Below are 19,330 nucleotides of genomic sequence, written 5' to 3' on the forward strand. Positions count from 1 at the left end.
GAGTGCACAACGTGTTCCACGTCTCTATGCTGAGGAAGTATATGACGAATCCTTCGCATGTCTTCAATTTCGAACTGTTGCAGCTCACTCCAAACCCTTATTATGAAGAAAGACCAGTGCAGATCTTAGACAGATAGGAGTAAAAGCTTCGGAACAAACTAGTGAAGCTAGTGAAAGTCAAATGACTTAATCATTCGTAGGAAGAAGCTACGTGGGAATTTGAGCCAGAAATGAAGAGTCGGTATCCCGAGTTATTCGGTAAATTTTAATTTTGAGGACGAAATTTCTTTTAAGGGGGGAGAGTTGTAGAACCCGATAAACCAGATTACGTATAAGCCATGCATAATTGTTATTATTTAAATTAAAAGTGATTTTTTTGCATTCATGAAGTGTTTAATTCATTTTAAAAATCGTTAAGCTATGATTATTTATTTTAATCGCAGGAGTTTAGTTTTTATCTTTTCGGGTAAATACACGAGGCCGGAATGGAGATAGAGAATTGAGATAAAATTTAATAATAAGAAAATATTCCTAAATTTAATTTAAGACAAGGAATAATTCATTTTAATGATAAAGAGCATTTTAAGATTTTACTTAATTAATTGGACTTAAGTTATTAATTAATTCTCTCATGTCCAATATTTAGTTAATATCCTAAATTAAAATGTGTAGCCAATTGAATAAATTAATCTAGGCCTAAGATATTTAAGAAATTATAACCTAACATTTTAATAATTAATTCTATGGACCAAGCCATGCCATGCAAGAAATCTTTATCCTAATTAAATTGTTAATTAACTAAAATACATATTGAGTGTTTTAAACTTTAAGAATTAAAAATACAAGATTTAAGCAATATTTTACCTTGCATCTAGGCATCAAATTTTGGTCATCACACCCCCCAAATCCTTCCATTTCGTGCGACTAGATAGGGAAAGGAATCATTTCCTATTGCCATTGAACCCCTCATATGAAACTTCCATCTAGATGCATTCTTGACCCATTTAATTAGTAACCTTCCCCCTTCATTCCTTAACATTCTCTCCACCCTCTCATTCAAAAATCTCAGCATAAACCAGCAGCAAAAATCGTGAGTAGCAGCTAGAAACAAGAGAGAAAAGAAAAGAAAACTCTGTCTCCGTCGCGCCGTGTTCGTCGTAGTGTTCTCTTCTAAACAAAAGTTCAGGCATGTTTATATTGTTAATTTCTCTTCAATCAAGTCCTATAAATATTTTAAAACATCATATGTTCATGATTTAAGAAGCACAAAACCGATTTGACAGAAACTTTGAGAAATTCTGCACAGCCCCTTCTCGGCCTTGGCTTTATGCTTCACGGTTTGAATTGTTTTTATGATTTCAGGAGGTTAGCTCGGTTCCAGGTGCTCAAAGCTGCATCTAGGCATGTACTAGGGTGTGTTAGGGCCATCTTGGTTCAGTGGTTTCAGCCCATGCACGCAATAGGAAGGCTTGAAATCAACTCTTCTATAGTTGCAATTTTGAGCCTCGGTTTTTGATTGTTTGTTGTCTAAGGAGAGTGTTCGGATCATGATTGGTCTAAGGCCTGTAACCATGGTTAGAACCCTCCCTTAGCATCTTTAGGACATGACCAATATAGCCCTTCAAGACTTGTTCACGGATACATCAAAATTTTTAAACAATATCACAAGTGTCCCTCGGTTTCGTTTTTTTTTTTTTGTGTGTGAGTGAAGCTTCGGCTTCTTGGGATTTGGGTGGATCTTGGTTGGCTTTTAGCCCTTAACCATGGTTCACACAATACCTCATGATGTCTAGATCAAGCCATGGTTGATCATATGGACACTGGAATGATATATGACAACAAGATAAAGCAACACCCCCCACGGTACAGCACATGGTGTTCTCGGGTGAAGCTTTGGATTGTCATAAGTGTTTGCTTAGATTTTACCCCTTAGCCATGGTTCAAGCCACACCTTAGCATGTTGGTAAGAGACTCTGGTCGGTGGTTCATGCCGCAATGGCCATTAGCATCGTAAAAGAAGCATAGCAAGCGCAGCTGCTTCCATCGCGCAATTGACAACAGCAAGGTTTCGGTGCAGGGGTCTCGTTCGAGTTTTTGGTTGGCTTTTAGCCTATAGCCTTGGACTAGACAGTACCTCAATGAGTTAGTATGATCATGTTTTTGGCCGTTCGTGATTTGGTTATGTTTAGAGGTCGTACGAGAATTTACGGTGCAATGTGCCAAAGTGACTCTCGAAAAAGCGTTTTACAATTTTGGCCTCCATTATTTTTTCTTGCACTACAGTTATTATGATTATTATTTCATCGTGTTAGTTGTATTTTGATCATGACTAAATGTTGGTTCGATGTTGGTTCGGGTTGGTATGGAGTCATGGTTGGAAAATTAGTTTGTGAGTCGCGTTTGTTTCATTTTTGGTTCGGATATTAAGTTCTTGCCAAGTTGAAATTATTTGCATGTTTCTCATGTTAGTATTAGGTCGCAGCAAGCCTGGGAACGATCCAACTCATTCGGTAAAAGCAGGGTTATAATTATATTACGTGCACAAAATATAAAATATTTATTTTGAGATAAATGCGATATGTCTTGTGGCCACCTCACGCTTATAGGATCTTAACCCGATGACTTACGAGCGGTTTATGTTTAAGTATGGGTACGGACATCCAGTCCAAGGGCTGTGGTTATCTATACCGCTCAGTATACTGTGGTTTAGTCTGTTCAGACGTTCATGTTATGTTACGGGCCACTTGCGTTGAAACATTATCTCTACTAGAAAAATCTCATTATGATATTTTATGACAGGGCTCTATCGAGCAAATATTTTACGTACGATTTTTAGATATGCACGTATTTATAATTACTCATGACACGATTTTCACCTTACGCTTTACGACATGATATTTTTATGTTATACGAAATTTTATATATATTTAATTGTTATTCACGGTATATACATGTTGAGTCTTTAGACTCACTAGACTTGATTGTTGGAGGTAGTGATGAGGTCGAGATCGAGGGCGGGGACCAGTGAGCTAGCTTGGGTCAGCAGTAGTAGGAACCCGATGACCTCATGTTTCAGTTTATTCACCTTTTTTTTTGTTCAAACTCAGTTTTATTATGTTGAATTATTTTTAAGTTGTTGAGTTGAAAAACAATATTTACTGCCGATGTTCTTTTAAATATTAAATCCATTTATCAGTTTATTTAATGAATGATGCATGTTATTTATTTAAAAAGAAAAATTTTAAATAATTTCGCAAAATTACGAATACGAAATACGGGCCTTTACACTATGACTACTATAAGGTCGGTTTTGCAAAATGCTGGGAGCAGTTTGAGGAGGAGGGCCTTCTTCCTACTGATAAGGAGAATTTCCCGGACATTGATAAAGCTATCGACTCCCTTCCTAAGGACGATGCAACTACATCGGAGGCCGGGAAGACTCCAGAGGGTGAAGCCGGGGATCAGCCTAGTTTAATAAACTTAGAATAGGATTGTACCTTTTTTATTTTTACTCTTATTTCCTTTGTAACCCATGCCTTCGGGCTTTTCACTAGTAGAAAAATCGCTTTTTACTTCGCGTATTCAATGAAGTAATAAGGTAGTTAATTGTCGAAGTATATGGACGTGAAGTAATCGATGTACCTTTTACTTCGCATAATAACCGAAGTTGTACGATTGAAAATACTGTAGTCATTGGCCGGTTTTCGAAGGAAAACTGGTCCAGAATTGGACCGGTGCCGAAGTAAGAAATTTGTTTTACTTCATCGATTATTGTAAGTACTGAAGTAATATATTATATATAATTTCGTCTTAATTATTATTTAGCGAAGTAGTTTATAATATTTTACTTCACAATTTACATTGAGTGGCGAAATAATTCACCTGAAAGACTTCGTAGTTATGTATTTTGGTGAGGTAATAGACACAAACAACTTCACAATTTATCCTATTTGTTGAAGTAAATATAATCTATAACTTCACCATTTATCCTATTTTTTGAAGTATTTTATATTGTGTTACTTCACAATTATATTTAGTGACGAAGTAATTGGTTCGAAAGACTTCAATAATTTGTATTTTGGTGAAGTAATTGCGCAAAACAACTTCGTTTTTACAGAACAATGTTGAAGTAAATTAATTATATCACTTCGTCTGATTTCTTATTGACGAAGTTTTTAATATTATGTTACTTCACAATTTGCAAATAATAACGAAGTAATTTACCTGTTAAACTTCATTATTTTTTATTTTGATGAAGTAATTGTTAAAAAAAGACTTCGTAATATATGACTTAATACACTAATATAATTAAATTCATAAATTATCCATCTAAAAAATATGAATATCCACGAATCCACAATTATATATTCATCAATCCACAAACCCAAAAATGTATCCACAAAACCCAAAGTATATCCAAAAATCCACAATGACAAACAAAATATTTATCCCAACATACACCATCCATTTAAGCACCTACATAGGAGTAAACAAATTCACTCCATTTACTTCTGACCTCGTCATTTCGAGATTGGGTGTAATATTTGTTCTTGATGCATCCTACAAACTGAAATTTGAAAAAAAAAAATATATTAGATTCTTCTATTTCAAATAAAAATTCACATATATAAAATATATCAGTACTGGTAGAGGCAGGTTTCATTTGAAAGTACGAACTTGTTTCATTTACATCTTGAAATAACACCGGATTAAAATTCATAACATGTCACCACTCTCCAAGCTGAGATAGCACCTGTTGTTTCCATCTAGTCTACATCCATTACAGATTACCCCAATTGCATGAAGACAATTGCACTTACTAAACCAGAGATCCTAATCTCTGTTGAAGCCAACGCAAGAAAGAGATTGGAAAAGAATAATGCAGCTCACGAAAAAACATATTACAGAAATCAGAAGGAAAATTGTCAAAAGACAGAAGTACTGAAGCTCATTCAATCAACACCGATAAATGAACTACTCAAGCAACAACTGGAAAGCATAAAAAAAATTCATTAGCAGTAATGCGAAGAAACAAAACAACAATAAACTAAGTGCAGTAAAAGCCAATTGAATTACTAAAAACCAAGAAATCAATTTCCCACAACAAAAAAACATTATTTGAAGATACATTTCAAGTAAACTGCTCAAAAAAATTATCATTTTTCTCAATCTGTCTATGATGGTAGTATAAGATGCAGCAGCATAAATTTTCCACCCAAACGACAGCTGTATTGTTTTATTCTACACCAACATGAATCAAATTAGGCACTTCGAAACCTTAATAATTTTTTTTTCCAGCATAGTTATTACAATGGAACATACACCTTCAAGATGGTTAGTTGCATTTACATTTGCGTGAGGACAGATATAGACCAAAAAAACAGGAAAAGACAAAACCAGATCACCTTAAACTCCAACAAAATCTGAAGCAACCCAACTTCTTGTTTCAAGAAGCAAAATCTACTTAAAAGTAAGAACAGACAGAATTTGTGCCACTTGGAAATGATACAAGAATCTTGAAAAAAAGACAACACTTACAGTCCAGAATCCTACTCCCGTATATGATTTCCGGGCTTCAAATTTCTTGATGAAACCAACAACACACCAAATAAAACAAATGAAAAGAAAGTATTTTAACCAAAACATATATCAGCAACAAACAGAATAAACACAAAGCTTAAGATTACAATACAGAAGATATGAAAATCAGGAACAAAATTTCCTTTTTTATCAATAATATAAAATATATCACAATGATAACAATTAATCTCAAGCAATTATCTCAACAATAAAATATATCCCAATGTCAACACATTATCTCAACAATAAAATATATACCAATGGCAACACATTATCTCAACAATAAAATATATCTTAATGGAAACAATTCATCTCAATCAATCAACAGATTTATCCCAAGAAGAAACTCATCTTCTCCAACTGTGGATCATCGCAATCGACTATCTCTTTCATGTACCTCATGACACAATATCCACATTCAACCAAACCACTTTGTTTCAGATTACCCTATAATGGAATTTAAAAGTTAATGCAACAATCACAATCTAATTAATAACCACTACTAATTCATGTATTCATAAATAAGTACGATACATACCGTCAATATTTTAAAACCTGGCCCTTTAGAAATACCCTTCGAGACATTGTACATCTTCACCCCACTACATTTTAAAAAGTAAGAAGTTATTTTTTTGCATATTTATAAGTTAATGTATTCAAAATCAACATAAGCTACTACCTACTTTTTCACAATAGTTTTCCATGTATCATCTTGGTTCCTGTTAAACGTAGAATCCAATAAATATATCATATTCTTATCTTCGTTGACGATTGTCAAGATCCAATGGTACCTGAAAAAATGAAATTACAGCATGACTATCATGAAGTAGAAATCTATAAATAACTAAATTCTTACCCAGTGTTGTATGGGATGAGGCAGATGCTATCTCTACACACTACTTCCAACTTGTCAGCAATATGTTGTGATAAGTCACGGCCATCTGTGCCAATCGGGCATGTAGGTATATTACCGGATCCACAAACGAAAAATAATCAGCCTTGTCTTTTTTCTTCAAATCTTTGTAGAGGCGACTACATGATATAGATGCACAAATATATCGTTTACAAAATTTTCAAAATATTAACAAGTACCACAAAAAATATTACATAAATGCACAAATATAGTAAGTTAGACATATACCCCATGCAAACTAAAATTTGTCTAGCACCTATCTCCCTCATCTCCATAAAGCGTAAGATATCTTCTCTTAGCAACCGTATGCTTTTAGGACGTCCAAACATAGCGTCCTCAAACTCAATGTGTATGGTATCCGATTCATTCAGCAATCTAACAACATGAGAGTAGATATACTTGCACGACATGGGTAATGTTTTATCAATTTCTTTGAAATTGTCGCGCTGACCAGGAACATCCGCAAGCGCAAATGATTGAGGTTTCCCCTTCCTCTACAATTTAAAATATTATTCATACAAGTATTTTAAAATAAAACATTGTTCGAGCAACATATCTGACAGTTGCAAACACAAAGTCAAATGAAAACCTAAAGTACCTTTGTCGTTGGAAAAATAACCAACTCTTTAGGCCAAACAACAATGACTCCAACAACATCATTGATGATTGTTGGTCCAAACTTAATTGGGATCGGAAGCTGTGCTTTTTCATCTAAGACAACATCAACAGATACCTTGAAGTTCTCTTCCCCAAGTGGAACATGGTGAATCATAACATTTGGACCTCCTTCTGATATTATTGTGCCATAAGCCACCACGTTTTCGCGTTCTTTTACAGCCAGGTGACATTTTTTCCCCTTTCAAGAACAAAAAGACATGATATATTTTTATATGGAGGTGAATAGAATTTAATTGACATCAAAATTAAGAGACATACAACCTTCGTATTTGAAGTGCCGCAATCATAAACTTCTTCCACATCATCTGACAATTTTGAGTCTTTCACTCCTGAGAACTTGTTTGATGCTACAGTCTCAGAAGATCGATCATTGATTAATGGAATCACAGCAGCAAGTTGAGACCTTAGCATCTCCAATTCAGCTTTCAAACTTTTAGTCTCCTCCGATTGTGCTTTTACATTTTCAATCACAACTTTTGAGATTGTTTCTCTCTTCTTTCTTGGAGTTTTAAAGTATACTTGTGGTTTTACGAAACCTCCCACACCTCGAACCCTTCCATAGTGTTCTTGGCTTCCTAAGGCAGCGGTTAACACGTCATTCATTCCAGAAGATTTGAACTCTCCTTTGCCTTTCTTTTCCAACAATTCATCCTACAATTGGAGACATGACAAATCAATTCACAAACTACAGTGTTATTTATCTAGGCAATATGGCGATTGAATAAAACTAAACATTTACAATTTTTTCAGCTACTTCTGATGTCTCCGAACATGTTATGTTGCCAGATTTGTCTTCTCTAGCTTTACGCCAAAGCACAGATCTATCAACTTCCTCATCTTCAGCAACCAATTTTTTGTTCCGCTACAATTTCAAAACTCATATGTTTAATAACATGAAGAACATGCTAAAAATTACAAATATATTGCTCTGTTTCTTGCCAGTTCAGCCTCCAAGCCGATGTAACCCTTGCGAGACATTCTGTGGCGATATTTACAATGCATGGTCTGTTGTTTTTGTTTTTCATGAGTAACCTGCATCATTATGTTGGCTCAGTTAAGTATTGAATTTAATAAATTCGTGAGGACACATATCAATTATTAAAGTACCTCCCATGATGGATCCAGTCTCGCATCAACAAATGCTTTCCAATCCGCTAGTGGGAGTTGATACTGACTTGGTGGAGAAATCAACTTTTGAGGATTTTCTTTGTTCGGCCAAACAAATCTACTAGTCAATTTGTTTTTGAAATCTCGCCACTTCTGAGATGCTGAATTCATCACATCATACTCACTTTTTGGCGCTAGTTCAAAGACATTCTGCAACAAAAACAGATTAGTTAGAGGTGCAAGTATGACTGTAAATTCAAATTGAAGCTTGTACTTACCGAAATCTCTTCCCACAGTTTTTGTTTTATGTTTTCTCACTACAAGAATAAATGCTTATAGTGACATTCATAAATGTCATCATATTCAATATTTAATGACATTTAAGTTTTAGTGACACCTCTAACAAATGTCCTCTATTTCAATATCGTCTTAAACTTCCTGACATTTTTTAATGTCATTATAAGATGTTAATGACAACTTCATATGTATTACTAATTATTCATATAATGACAATCTTAAATTTCAGGAAAACTCATGTTTTAAATACATTTATACATGCCTTGTTATTATAGTAATAATGACAAATTTATATGTCAGTTAAAATCATTTATAATGACAACTAAAAGTGTCGTGTATGTTATTTATAGTGACAATAACAAATGTGAGAATATTTGGGTTGAATAAATATTGGAGGAGAGAAAAATAGATAAAAAAAATTTGGGAATAAAAAAAAATATTAGATTAGTTATCGTGACATTTTTAATTGATGTCATTTTTATATGAAGGGAAACAATTATTTTCTCTCCTCCAATATTTATTCAACTCAAATATTCTCACATTTATTTATAGTGACAAATATTAGTTTTTTAATGATTTTTTACGATGTGGGAAAAAAATTGTTTCCCTCCATATAAAAAATGACATCAATTAAAAATGTCAGGATAACTAATCTAATATGTTTTTTTTATTTTACACACTATTAATTTTTTACAAGTATCATTATTAAGTATTTGTTACAACATTTAATTGAAAGTGTCTACAAAAAAGTGTCACAATAGCCATTTATTTTTGTAGTGTCTGGAACTTCAGGCCATGACTTTATACTGATTTGGCACCATGGCTCTAGCAATAGAACCAATGTATGATTGTAAAGCCCTTCCATTTGCATTGTATGCTGGCCGCCCCATGTCATCATAATCAATCTTTGCTATTTTCCCCCATCAGGCAGTAGCAATTAGTTTACCCCTCAACGTAGGGCCTCGCTTGTTCCTCTGCACATCTACAGGATGTTCTTCTCCATCAGTAAGTATATGGTGCTCTGAATTAGTAACTTCATTTAGCTTATCATCATGTACTCCTTGTATCATCTCAACTGTAGCATTTGTTTCCTTTTTTTTACGACCCATTGAGCCTTTTTCTACATATTTACATGAATGAAACCAATGTTAAAACCTACACAATAACATTAACCATTAAAATAACATTAACAATAATTCTAATAAGACATGTATAAACATGACGTAAATAATAACAAAAACAATAATAACATAAATAATAAACATGACTTGTAGAAACCTGACATAAATAATAAACATGACATAAATAATAGCAATGAGGTTATGTTTATAGCATAACAAAAAAACATGACATAAAAGTGAAAGACATCATTTTTTCTTGTTCGTTTCCCAGCCACCCTCAGTTTCTGATCTAAAGTAACTTTCATGAGCCGGAATACAATGAGTATCAACATCATCAATTGGTCGAGAATCAGGAATACTAGTCCAACCATCATCATCTCCCTCGTAACATCGATTTGGCATAGGGAGTACAATTGACCACCCTTTTGTAATGGGTCATCAATATAAAAGACTTGATTGACTTGACTTGCAAGGACAAATGAGTCATTCTTGTGCCCTATTTTGTTCATATTGACCAAGGTGAATCCACATTCATCATTGTTGATTACTCCTTTGTCATTTGCAACCCACGCACACTTGAAAAGAGGAACTTGAAATTGATGATAGTCCAACTCCCATATTTCTTCAATCACTCCATAGAAAGTCACATCAGTCATCAAGGGATTCTTATCTTTGGCACTACAGACAAGAATGGTGCTAGCAACTAGAGAAACCCCACTGTTTTGGCAAACTCTCTCATCACCACGTGCCTTTGTTTGGTAAAAATTGCCATTTATCACGTAACTACTATACTTAATGGCTTGCCCACGTGGACCATGAGCCAACCATGTCAATGTTGATGTCGTTCCATCATTGCAGCTATCTATTTCAGCATCCACCTGACATTTATACAATTATAATAGGGTGATTAAAATACTAGCTCCAAACTGTTCACCGCAAAATGCATAAAGTAGATTTATCCACCTAACCTTTGCACGAAACCAGTCAATGAACTTCTTATTGTGAGCATCTTGTATCCACCTTTCATCTTTCTCTTTTTTCGGAAACATTGACTTCAGGAAATATTTATGTTCACTGTGGAAATATTTATATAGCAATTTGTGTTGGATATTAAATATTGACAATCACATGGGTGCAGAATTATAGAATAATGCAATACACTTACATAATGTAGGGAGATACTTCTTCTGTATTTTCCAGCACAGTCAAATGTGCTTGTTGAAGGTCAACTTGTGGCACTATAATTGGTGTTTTGCATGCTAAGAAGCCAGCAATGTTTGATTTGGGATCGCGATTTGATTGAGGGACCCCAATAGGATCAAGGTCATTTAGGTATTCCGAACAAAACTCAATTGCTTCTTCGGCTGGATATCTCTGAACAATGCAACCTTCAGGATGTTTTCGACTGCCTACATAACTCTTAAGCACCTTCATGGATCTTTCGAACGGGTACATCCACCGGAAGTACACTGGTCCACATAATCGAATTTCTCGAACAAGATGAACTGTTAAGTGAAGCATGACATCAGAGAAAGAAAGGGGGAAATACTGCTCCAATAAGCAGAGAGTAACAACCAAGTCATATTGCAGTTTATCTAACTTGGCTACATTTATCACTTTGCAACAAATATCTTTGAAGAAGAAGCATAATCTTATGATGGCATATCTAACATGTTTTGGTAACACATCACGTATGAGTATTGGCAGGAAATGCTGCATTAGAACATGACAATCATGAGATTTCAAGCCAATCAATTTCAACTCAGACAAGGATACAAAATTTTTCAGGTTCGATGAGAAACCTTCTGGTACTTTTATATCCATTATCGACTGACAAACTTTTAACTTTTCTTTTTTTGTGAATGAGCATGCAGCAGGAGGAAGATATGTTCTTTTTTCACCAAATTTAGGTGCCAATTCAGGCCTAACTCCCATTTGAACCATGTCCAACCTAGCTGCCACATTGTCCTTTGTTTTTCCTTTCACATTCATCAAAGTATTAATGAGAGATTCGAAAACATTTTTCTCTATGTGCATCACATCGAGACAATGCCTAACATGCAGGTGTTTCCAATAAGGAAGATTGAAAAAAATTGATTTCTTCTTCCAACATTTTCTGAAATCTGTTGATCCAAAATCTTTTTCTTCTTTACTATCTTCCAAATTATTGTCCTTTGCATTCTTTCTCTTTTTACCTTTCACACTAATCTTCTTTCCGAAAACACACCTTATGTCAGAAAGCTTGTCAAACAAAGTAACCCCAGATAATGGTGTAGATGATTCTCCATGTTCTTCCATACCATCGAACTCTTTCATTTGCCTCCGATATGGATGAAACCGTGGTAGGAATCGTCTATGACCAACAAATGACATTTTGTTCCCATTTTCCAAATGCTTTGCACAAGTATCTTCATTGCATACTGGGCATGCATAATAACCATGTGTAGTACATCCACTAAGGTTACCTATAGGCTGGAAAGTCATTGATGGTCCATAATAAGACTGCTTTAAGAGTGAAAAATTGTCTTCGATAAGCATCATAGACACCATCAACTCCATCTCACAATCGTTGCAAATCTTCAACTAACACATCAAGATAGACATTTATATCGTTTCCTGGCTGTTTAGGCCCTGAAATGAGCATAGTTAGCATGATGACTTTTCTCTTCATACACATGTTTGGAGGCAGATTATAGGTGACCAACATAATTGGCCAGCAACTGTACCGACTACTAAGGTTGCTATAAGGATTAATTCCATTAGCTGCAAGTGCCAGGCGAAGATTTCTTGGTTCACTTTCAAATTCGGGCCACATATGATCCACCAACTTCCAAGATGGTGAATCAGCTGGATGACGTAACTGACCGGGAACTCCTGTGGTTTCTGCATGCCATGTTAAATTTTTGGAGGTATGTAGAGATTTAAACATGCGCTTAAATTTTGGTATTGGAGGGAAATACCACAACACCTTTGCATGAACACCTTTCTTCTCAACGTTCTTCTTGGTTAGCTTCCACCGTGACAAGCTACATTTAGGGCAGTTTACGCAGTCTTTATATTGCTTCCTATAAAGAATGCAATCATTGGAACAAGCATGAATCTTTTCATGACTCAACGCCAAACAACTCAATGTATTTTGTACATCATACATTTTGGTTGGCAGGTATTGATTATCTGGTAGCATATTCCCAAAATCCATTAGTAGATCGAAAAATAGAGCGTCACTCATCCCATGCTTTGCTTTGGTGTTGTATAGTTTCACAATTGCACTCAACTTTGTGTAACACTTACATCCATTATACAAATATTTCTCTGCTTCCTACAAAAATTCCATAAACGCTTCTGGATTTTCTGTATAGTTATCATATGTTGCCTCACACATATTAGTGGTTTCAAAGTGTCCGTGATAGTTAACAATTGGCTCCTTGTTCGTGCTCCAATTTACTTTGTCACTTTCAGCAGACTCACCGTGCCAAATCCAATTCACATAATTTTGACTAAAACCATGGAAATAAAGATGCTCTCGAATGGACTTAGCTGGTCTTTTTTTAAGATTTTTACATTTGCAACAAGGACAATGAATTAAATTGGGGTCAATATGGGGATTCTCTAAAAAACCTCTGATAAACAGTTCCACACCCTCCTCGTACTGTTTTGACCTTCTATCCGAGTGAATCCAAGATTTATCCATTTCAATACAGCAAAATACTAGAAATATATAACAATAAATTTGATCTAAACTTGAAAATATTACATTTAATAATGTCATTTTCAATTTAATTTGTTGAACGCAAAAAAAACGAAAGAAGACTACCTATTGATGAAAATAAAGCAACATTGGTAAGTAGACAGTTTAATCAAGAAAATTAGTACAAAAAAATGGATATCTCTGCATAGCACGATTGGAAAAGCCTCAACACACAGATGCATATAAGTTAGGAAAACAAAAAAATTCGACGGAGACAATGACTAACAAACACCGTCATGTCCAGTCCTCAACACACAGTGCATATAAGTTAGAAAAACCGAAAATTAGACAATGCCTAACAAGAAGGGGAAAACAAATATTTTAGACAATGCCGAAAATTAGGAACACAGAGACGGACAACCAAGGCGACAACAAGAAATTAACCAATTATCGTTCCAATCAATACCATACCTCGGAAAACTGGTGACGGACTAACACAGGTAAAGCAATATCGTTCCAGTCAAAATGGAGAAGAAACAAAGGCGCAGGGGACGGCGGTTGTGTATCTCAGTCGCTTCTTCCATCTCAGTGCTTTGAACGGTGGTGGTGGTGGTGGTGTTTTGCTTCCCTCTCGTTGAGTGGAACGGCGGTGGTGTTGGTGGTTCGAAGCGAACGGCGTTGAGTTGAACGGCGGTGGTGTTGGTGGTTCGAAGCGAACGGCGGTGAGTGGAACGGCGGTGGTGTTAGGGTTAATTTTGAAGGAAAATGTGGATCGATCGAATGAGCTCGTCTATGAAGGATATATGATATAAATCGATATTAAATATTTAATTAAACTTATCAGTTAATCTTTTTACTTCAGTAATGAACTTATTTTCCTTATTTTTTACTGCATCAACATTGATATACCGAAGTAAAATATAATAAAAAAATACATTAAAGCCCGTGTTTTTAAACATCCGAAGTAAAATATATTATTTTACTTCGCATTGTGTTATTACTGAAGTTATTGGTAATGTATTACTTCGTACTTTATTATTGTCGAAGTAACGCCTGCCGAAGTAAAATCCGATTTTTCTACTAGTGTTTGTTAATGAAATTTTGCTTCTTTCACTTTTTGCGTCTTTCATAATGCCTTAGTAACCTTTCAATACCCGGATAATAGAACTGATCGTGACTAAAAAATCACAAAAATTTCTAGGTATTGAGATCCACCCTGGGAGTTTAGCAGGTATCCAAGACGTTCAAAATTTAAACTTGAATATGAATCTTATAAATGCTCGTGGTGTAGACCACATAAGTCAGGGTGTCAAGCCTTAGATTTGTTTGACCAACAAAAGTGCGGAACCCTGGGCCGGGGATCATGTCCCGGGACTTGGGAATGGTCGAGGTGTGGTGCCCTGAGCTAGGGTGTAGTGCCTTGGGCTTATTAATAACCAAGGTACGGAGGCTTGGGCCGAGGAGCATGTCCCGGGACTTAGTAATGGTCGAGGTGTGGTTCCCCGAGCCAGGGTTATAGTGCCCTGGGCTTACAATGGTCGAGGTGTGGTGCCCCAAGCAAGGGTGTGGTGCCCTTGGCTTATAATGGTTGAGGTGTGGTGCTCCAAGCCTGGGTGTAGTGCCCTGGGCTTATAATGATCGAGGCGTGGTGCCCCGAGCCAGGTTGTATTGCCCTGGGCTTATAATGGTCGAGATGTGGTGCCCCGAGCCAGGGTATAGTGCCCTAGGCTTATAATTAACCGGGGCTTTGTACCTCCCAGGTAAATAATAATTAGATGCACAATACTTCTGCTAGAAAATATATTCTTCATTATATCTTCAAATAAAAATTACATCTGTCAAGCATAATACTTATTTAAATTAAATACATTCCAAGGCCTTTTGAGAGAACGTCCTTGGACATCTTCCAGATAGAAAGCTCCCGAGCTAACCCTCCGGGTTATTTTTTAAGGCCTTTCTCACCGAGCTTCCAGCTTTCCAACATCCCCAGCTGGATTGACTTTCTTCATGACCAGATCCCCTACTTGGAAGTCTTGGATTCGGACTTTCCTGTTATACGATTTCATAACCCGGCCTCGATATGCTTCCATTCGAATCAATGCTTGATCTTTTTTTTCCTCTACAAGGTCCAATTCCATGGCCCGACTATTATCATTGTCATTTGGGTAAGATTCTACCTTGGTAGATGTTTGCCCGATTTCAACCGGAAAGACTGCTTCAGAACTATATACCAAGTTGAAGGGAGTTTCTTGAGTAGGTGCCCGGGGAGTAGTTCTATACGTCCAAAGAACACTAGGCAATTCCTCCACCTAGTCTTTTCCTTTACCTTGCAACCTAGTTTTCAATTTTTGCACAAGAATCCAATTCACAACCTCTGTTTGGCCATTAGCTTGAGGATAGGCAACTGAGGTGAAAGACTGAGTGATCTTCATTTCCCGGCACCAGGATGTAATCTTTTTTCCCTGAAATTGTCTTCCATTATCCGAGATCAGTCTTCTGGGTACTCCAAACCGGCATACTATGTTCTTCCACAGAAATTTCAAGACTTTTTGCTCAGTGATCTTGGCCAAGGGCTCAGCTTCTACCCATTTAGAAAAATAGTCCACAGCCACCAGCAAAAATTTCTTTTGAGCTCGAGCAATAGGAAAAGGACCGACGATGTCCATACCCCACTGGTAAAAAGGAAAATATGCTCAGATAGGCTTCATAAGAGTGGCCGGACTGTGCTGAAAGTTTGAATGGTGCTGACATCCTTCACAAGCGCATACCACCCGGGAAGAGTCCTGGCCAATAGTTGGCCACCAGAATCCGGCAAGCATTGTTTTTCGGGCCAAAGATATTCCTCCGAGATGTTCACCGCAGCATCATTCCTGAATCTCTTGGAGGACATAATCCACCTCCCCCGCGGGTAAGCATTTTAATAGGGGTCCCTGAAATGATCTCATGTACAAGACATTATTTAAGAGAACAAACTTGGGAGCTTGTCTCTTGATCTTCTGGGCTTGGTCTTTGTCTTCAGGTAATTCATTGTTTATGATGAATTTTATCAGGGTGTCATCCAGGAGTCCTCGGGTGTTGTCAATGTTTCTTCTTCTATGGAGAGGACTAACTGGGAAACCTGCAACACTTCCCGGGTATTGGCTTCTGATAAATAATCAGTCATTTTTGCCAAAACATCTGCTTCATCATTTTCTTCCTAAGTATTTGTTCAATACTCCAATCCACAAAGACTTCTGACTGGGCTTTGATGAGCTGTAGATATTTGAGCATCCTATCATCCTTAGCCTCATAAACACCCTTGATCTATTGTGTAATCAACTGTGAATCAGAGTATAAAATTATCCAGGAAGCTCCAATGTCACGTACCATACTTTTAAACTACTTAAAATTTGCGGAAAAATAAAAATTTTCGTAAATGAATCGTGAACCTTCAAAATTCGATAAAACAAATTGTCCATCCCCAAAGTAGTTGCATAAAAGATCTCAAAGTAAAGTTTGTCAAAGGTATTGGCTTTAAATATCATAACCAGTGACATAAATCAGAGTACTTTTAAACATTTCATAAAACTTAAAACTTGGTGGTCCTCAGGTTTAGCCTCCCGCCTAGTCCAAGCCAGCTCACTGGTCCACATCTCTCATCTCCTCAAATGCATCATCACCTGCATCGATCAAGTCTAGTGAGTCTAAAGACTCAACATGTATAAATTGGGAGTAACGAGTACTACGTAATAAAATCAAATGCAACTTCAAAATAGAAAGTACATATTTGAACTTCAACGTGCATATAAAAGCTTGAACTTACAAGCATACATAGACGTGCCATAACATGAAACTTTTCTTAAACGTGCTTGCATACTTGTACATACATGAACTTACATAAACTTCATCATTTTGCGTAGAGGCATGTTTGAAAGTAAGTGACCCTTACATAATACACCTGATCAGACTAAACCACAGTACTGGGCTGACAGGGAAAATCCACTGCCATATACATGAGATCCCCGTTCATGCTTTAATGGGTGGATTGGTCCCTGGTCATGCTTTACCTCTTTCCAATCCTGATCTAAACTCGTTCATGTTTTAACGGGATGGAGAGGTCCTCGGTCACGTTCACCGACTTCCAAACACATTCATAAATTGCTCACATGACATTTAGCATACCTCAAAAATAAAACATTTTCTCATTTGCACGCCGAACATACTTACTTGGTATCGAGGGATTCGTTGGATCTCGCATGGGCCAATGCTGCACATATTAACATGGGTTTAAATGCTTAATTTGCATAACTTAGACGTAGATACTCAAGCTCACCACCGAAGTGAATAAGTAGCTTATGACATTCTAGTTCCCTCAGGACTTGACCTCTTTTAATCATCGTTCTAACCATTAACTTGAACCCCAAAACAAAACCTGATGTGAAGCCTAATTTTTTTCCCAAAATATGAAGTACACGGACCCCGTGCCCGGGTCCAACTCTGGGTCCGTGTAGGTACTGTAAAATGTGTCGTGCAGAAAAGGGAAGGCACGGACCCCGTGCCTAGGTCCGTGTAGGGGTTCGTGTAGATACTGTAAAAACACACCGAAAAGAAGGAAGGGTACGGATCCCGTGCTAGGGTCCGTGTGGGGGTCCGTGTCGGCTCGCAAATTTGACACTTCAAAGGAAACAAAGGCACGGACCCCGTGTAAGGGTTCGTGTCCGGGTCCAGGTACCTGCACTGAATGAAAACCCACGAAAATTCAATACATGAGTTTCTTAACATTCTAAACTCGATTGCACAGACTATGGACCGACACCTCGAGACCCTTCCTAGGATGCACACATTGATACCTGTACAAACACCCCGAAACACGACGCCCATCCTAACATAGTACAATCTCATAATCACGAAAATTGACACCAAATCGTTTCCTACGACTTCTAATGAATTCAAGTGCCTATCGACAATAACCGGCATACCAAATACCAACCCAACATCATACTAAACATACCTAAATGCAACAACGATCTCCCGTCGATCCCCAACGAAGCCTGCAACAAATAAACTTCAAGAACACATCAATAACATAATATTTTTCATAAAACGCAGTTTGAACAGTCCCACAAAAATGATCATATCTCACTCAATTTTTATCCAAATATTTCGAATTTTATATCAAATCGAAGGTATCAAAAATTTCTACGTTTCTTACGTTGAAATTTTTCACAAAATCTCGACCGCAGTATTTAAAGGATAAGTAAAAACGAGTTTGAGATCCAAAAATGGTTTCAAAAGTGATCCAAACATGATTGCTCAAACTTCTACACATCACACATGTATTTTCTCGCATAAAAACATCACAACACATAATATGACTAGATCGACGCAGGAAAAACAGAATATACATGTCTTTTTATGTGAAAAACTCACGATACGGCGATACCGAAGCTGAGACGGAGCGAGGCTTGATCCGGGACGAACGTGGAACGATTTTCTTGCAACAAAAATAACGAAAAATGCGCTAGGAATAATCAGAGGAAGTGGGCGGCTGCAAGAACTCTTAGAACCCTAGGTTTCTTTTCAAAAATATAAAATGAATGGATGTGTATATGTGTGTGTTGTGTGAAAAATGTTTTGTAGTGTGTGAAAAAGTGTGTGTGGGTGTGAGTGTAGTATTAACACGTGTGTGTGTGTGTTTAATTAGGAGTAATTAGTGCTAATTTAACTAAAAAATACTAATTAAAAGGTTAACTCACACTCATTCAACCAAACTCCTCAATTAAAATTATACACATTAATTTTATAAGATTCTCCTTTTCAACAAAATAAAGTGCACAAAGCCAACTTTACAAGTTTTAAAAATTCTAAACTCACTAAATACACAATTTAGGCTTTAAAATGCTGAAACTTATTAAATTAATTAATATGCCTCAACTTTAACTAAAAAATAAAATACTACATTTAAAA

At 36.4% G+C, this 19,330-nt stretch overlaps 1 protein-coding gene across 1 annotated transcript; it reads right to left on the reverse strand.

Moving 5' to 3' along the window:
* Positions 1-6,573: 6,573 nt before the first annotated feature.
* LOC142528378 (uncharacterized) lies at positions 6,574-9,465 on the reverse strand. Its single transcript, XM_075633421.1, has 8 exons — positions 9,394-9,465; positions 8,279-8,488; positions 8,111-8,203; positions 7,911-8,033; positions 7,433-7,822; positions 7,092-7,349; positions 6,733-6,987; positions 6,574-6,612 (listed from the first exon to the last, which is right to left on the reverse strand). Exons 1-8 carry the CDS (start codon positions 9,463-9,465, stop codon positions 6,574-6,576), a joined length of 1,440 nt encoding a protein of 479 aa, XP_075489536.1.
* Between the last annotated feature and the right edge of the window lie 9,865 nt (positions 9,466-19,330).

Source organism: Primulina tabacum, chromosome 16, assembly GCF_025594145.1.
Source record: "Primulina tabacum isolate GXHZ01 chromosome 16, ASM2559414v2, whole genome shotgun sequence".
Lineage (NCBI taxonomy): Eukaryota > Viridiplantae > Streptophyta > Magnoliopsida > Lamiales > Gesneriaceae > Primulina > Primulina tabacum.

Coding starts and splice junctions, on each gene's coding strand:
- LOC142528378 (XM_075633421.1), bottom strand. CDS start 9,465: ATGGGGCGGCCAGCATACAATGCAAATGGAAGGGCTTTACAATCATAC. Junction 8,489..9,393: donor GTTCTATTGCTAGAGCCATG/GTGCCAAATCAG, acceptor TTTTTGTTGCAG/AATGTCTTTGAACTAGCGCC. Junction 7,823..7,910: donor CAGAAGTAGCTGAAAAAATT/GTAAATGTTTAG, acceptor CTCCAATTGTAG/GATGAATTGTTGGAAAAGAA.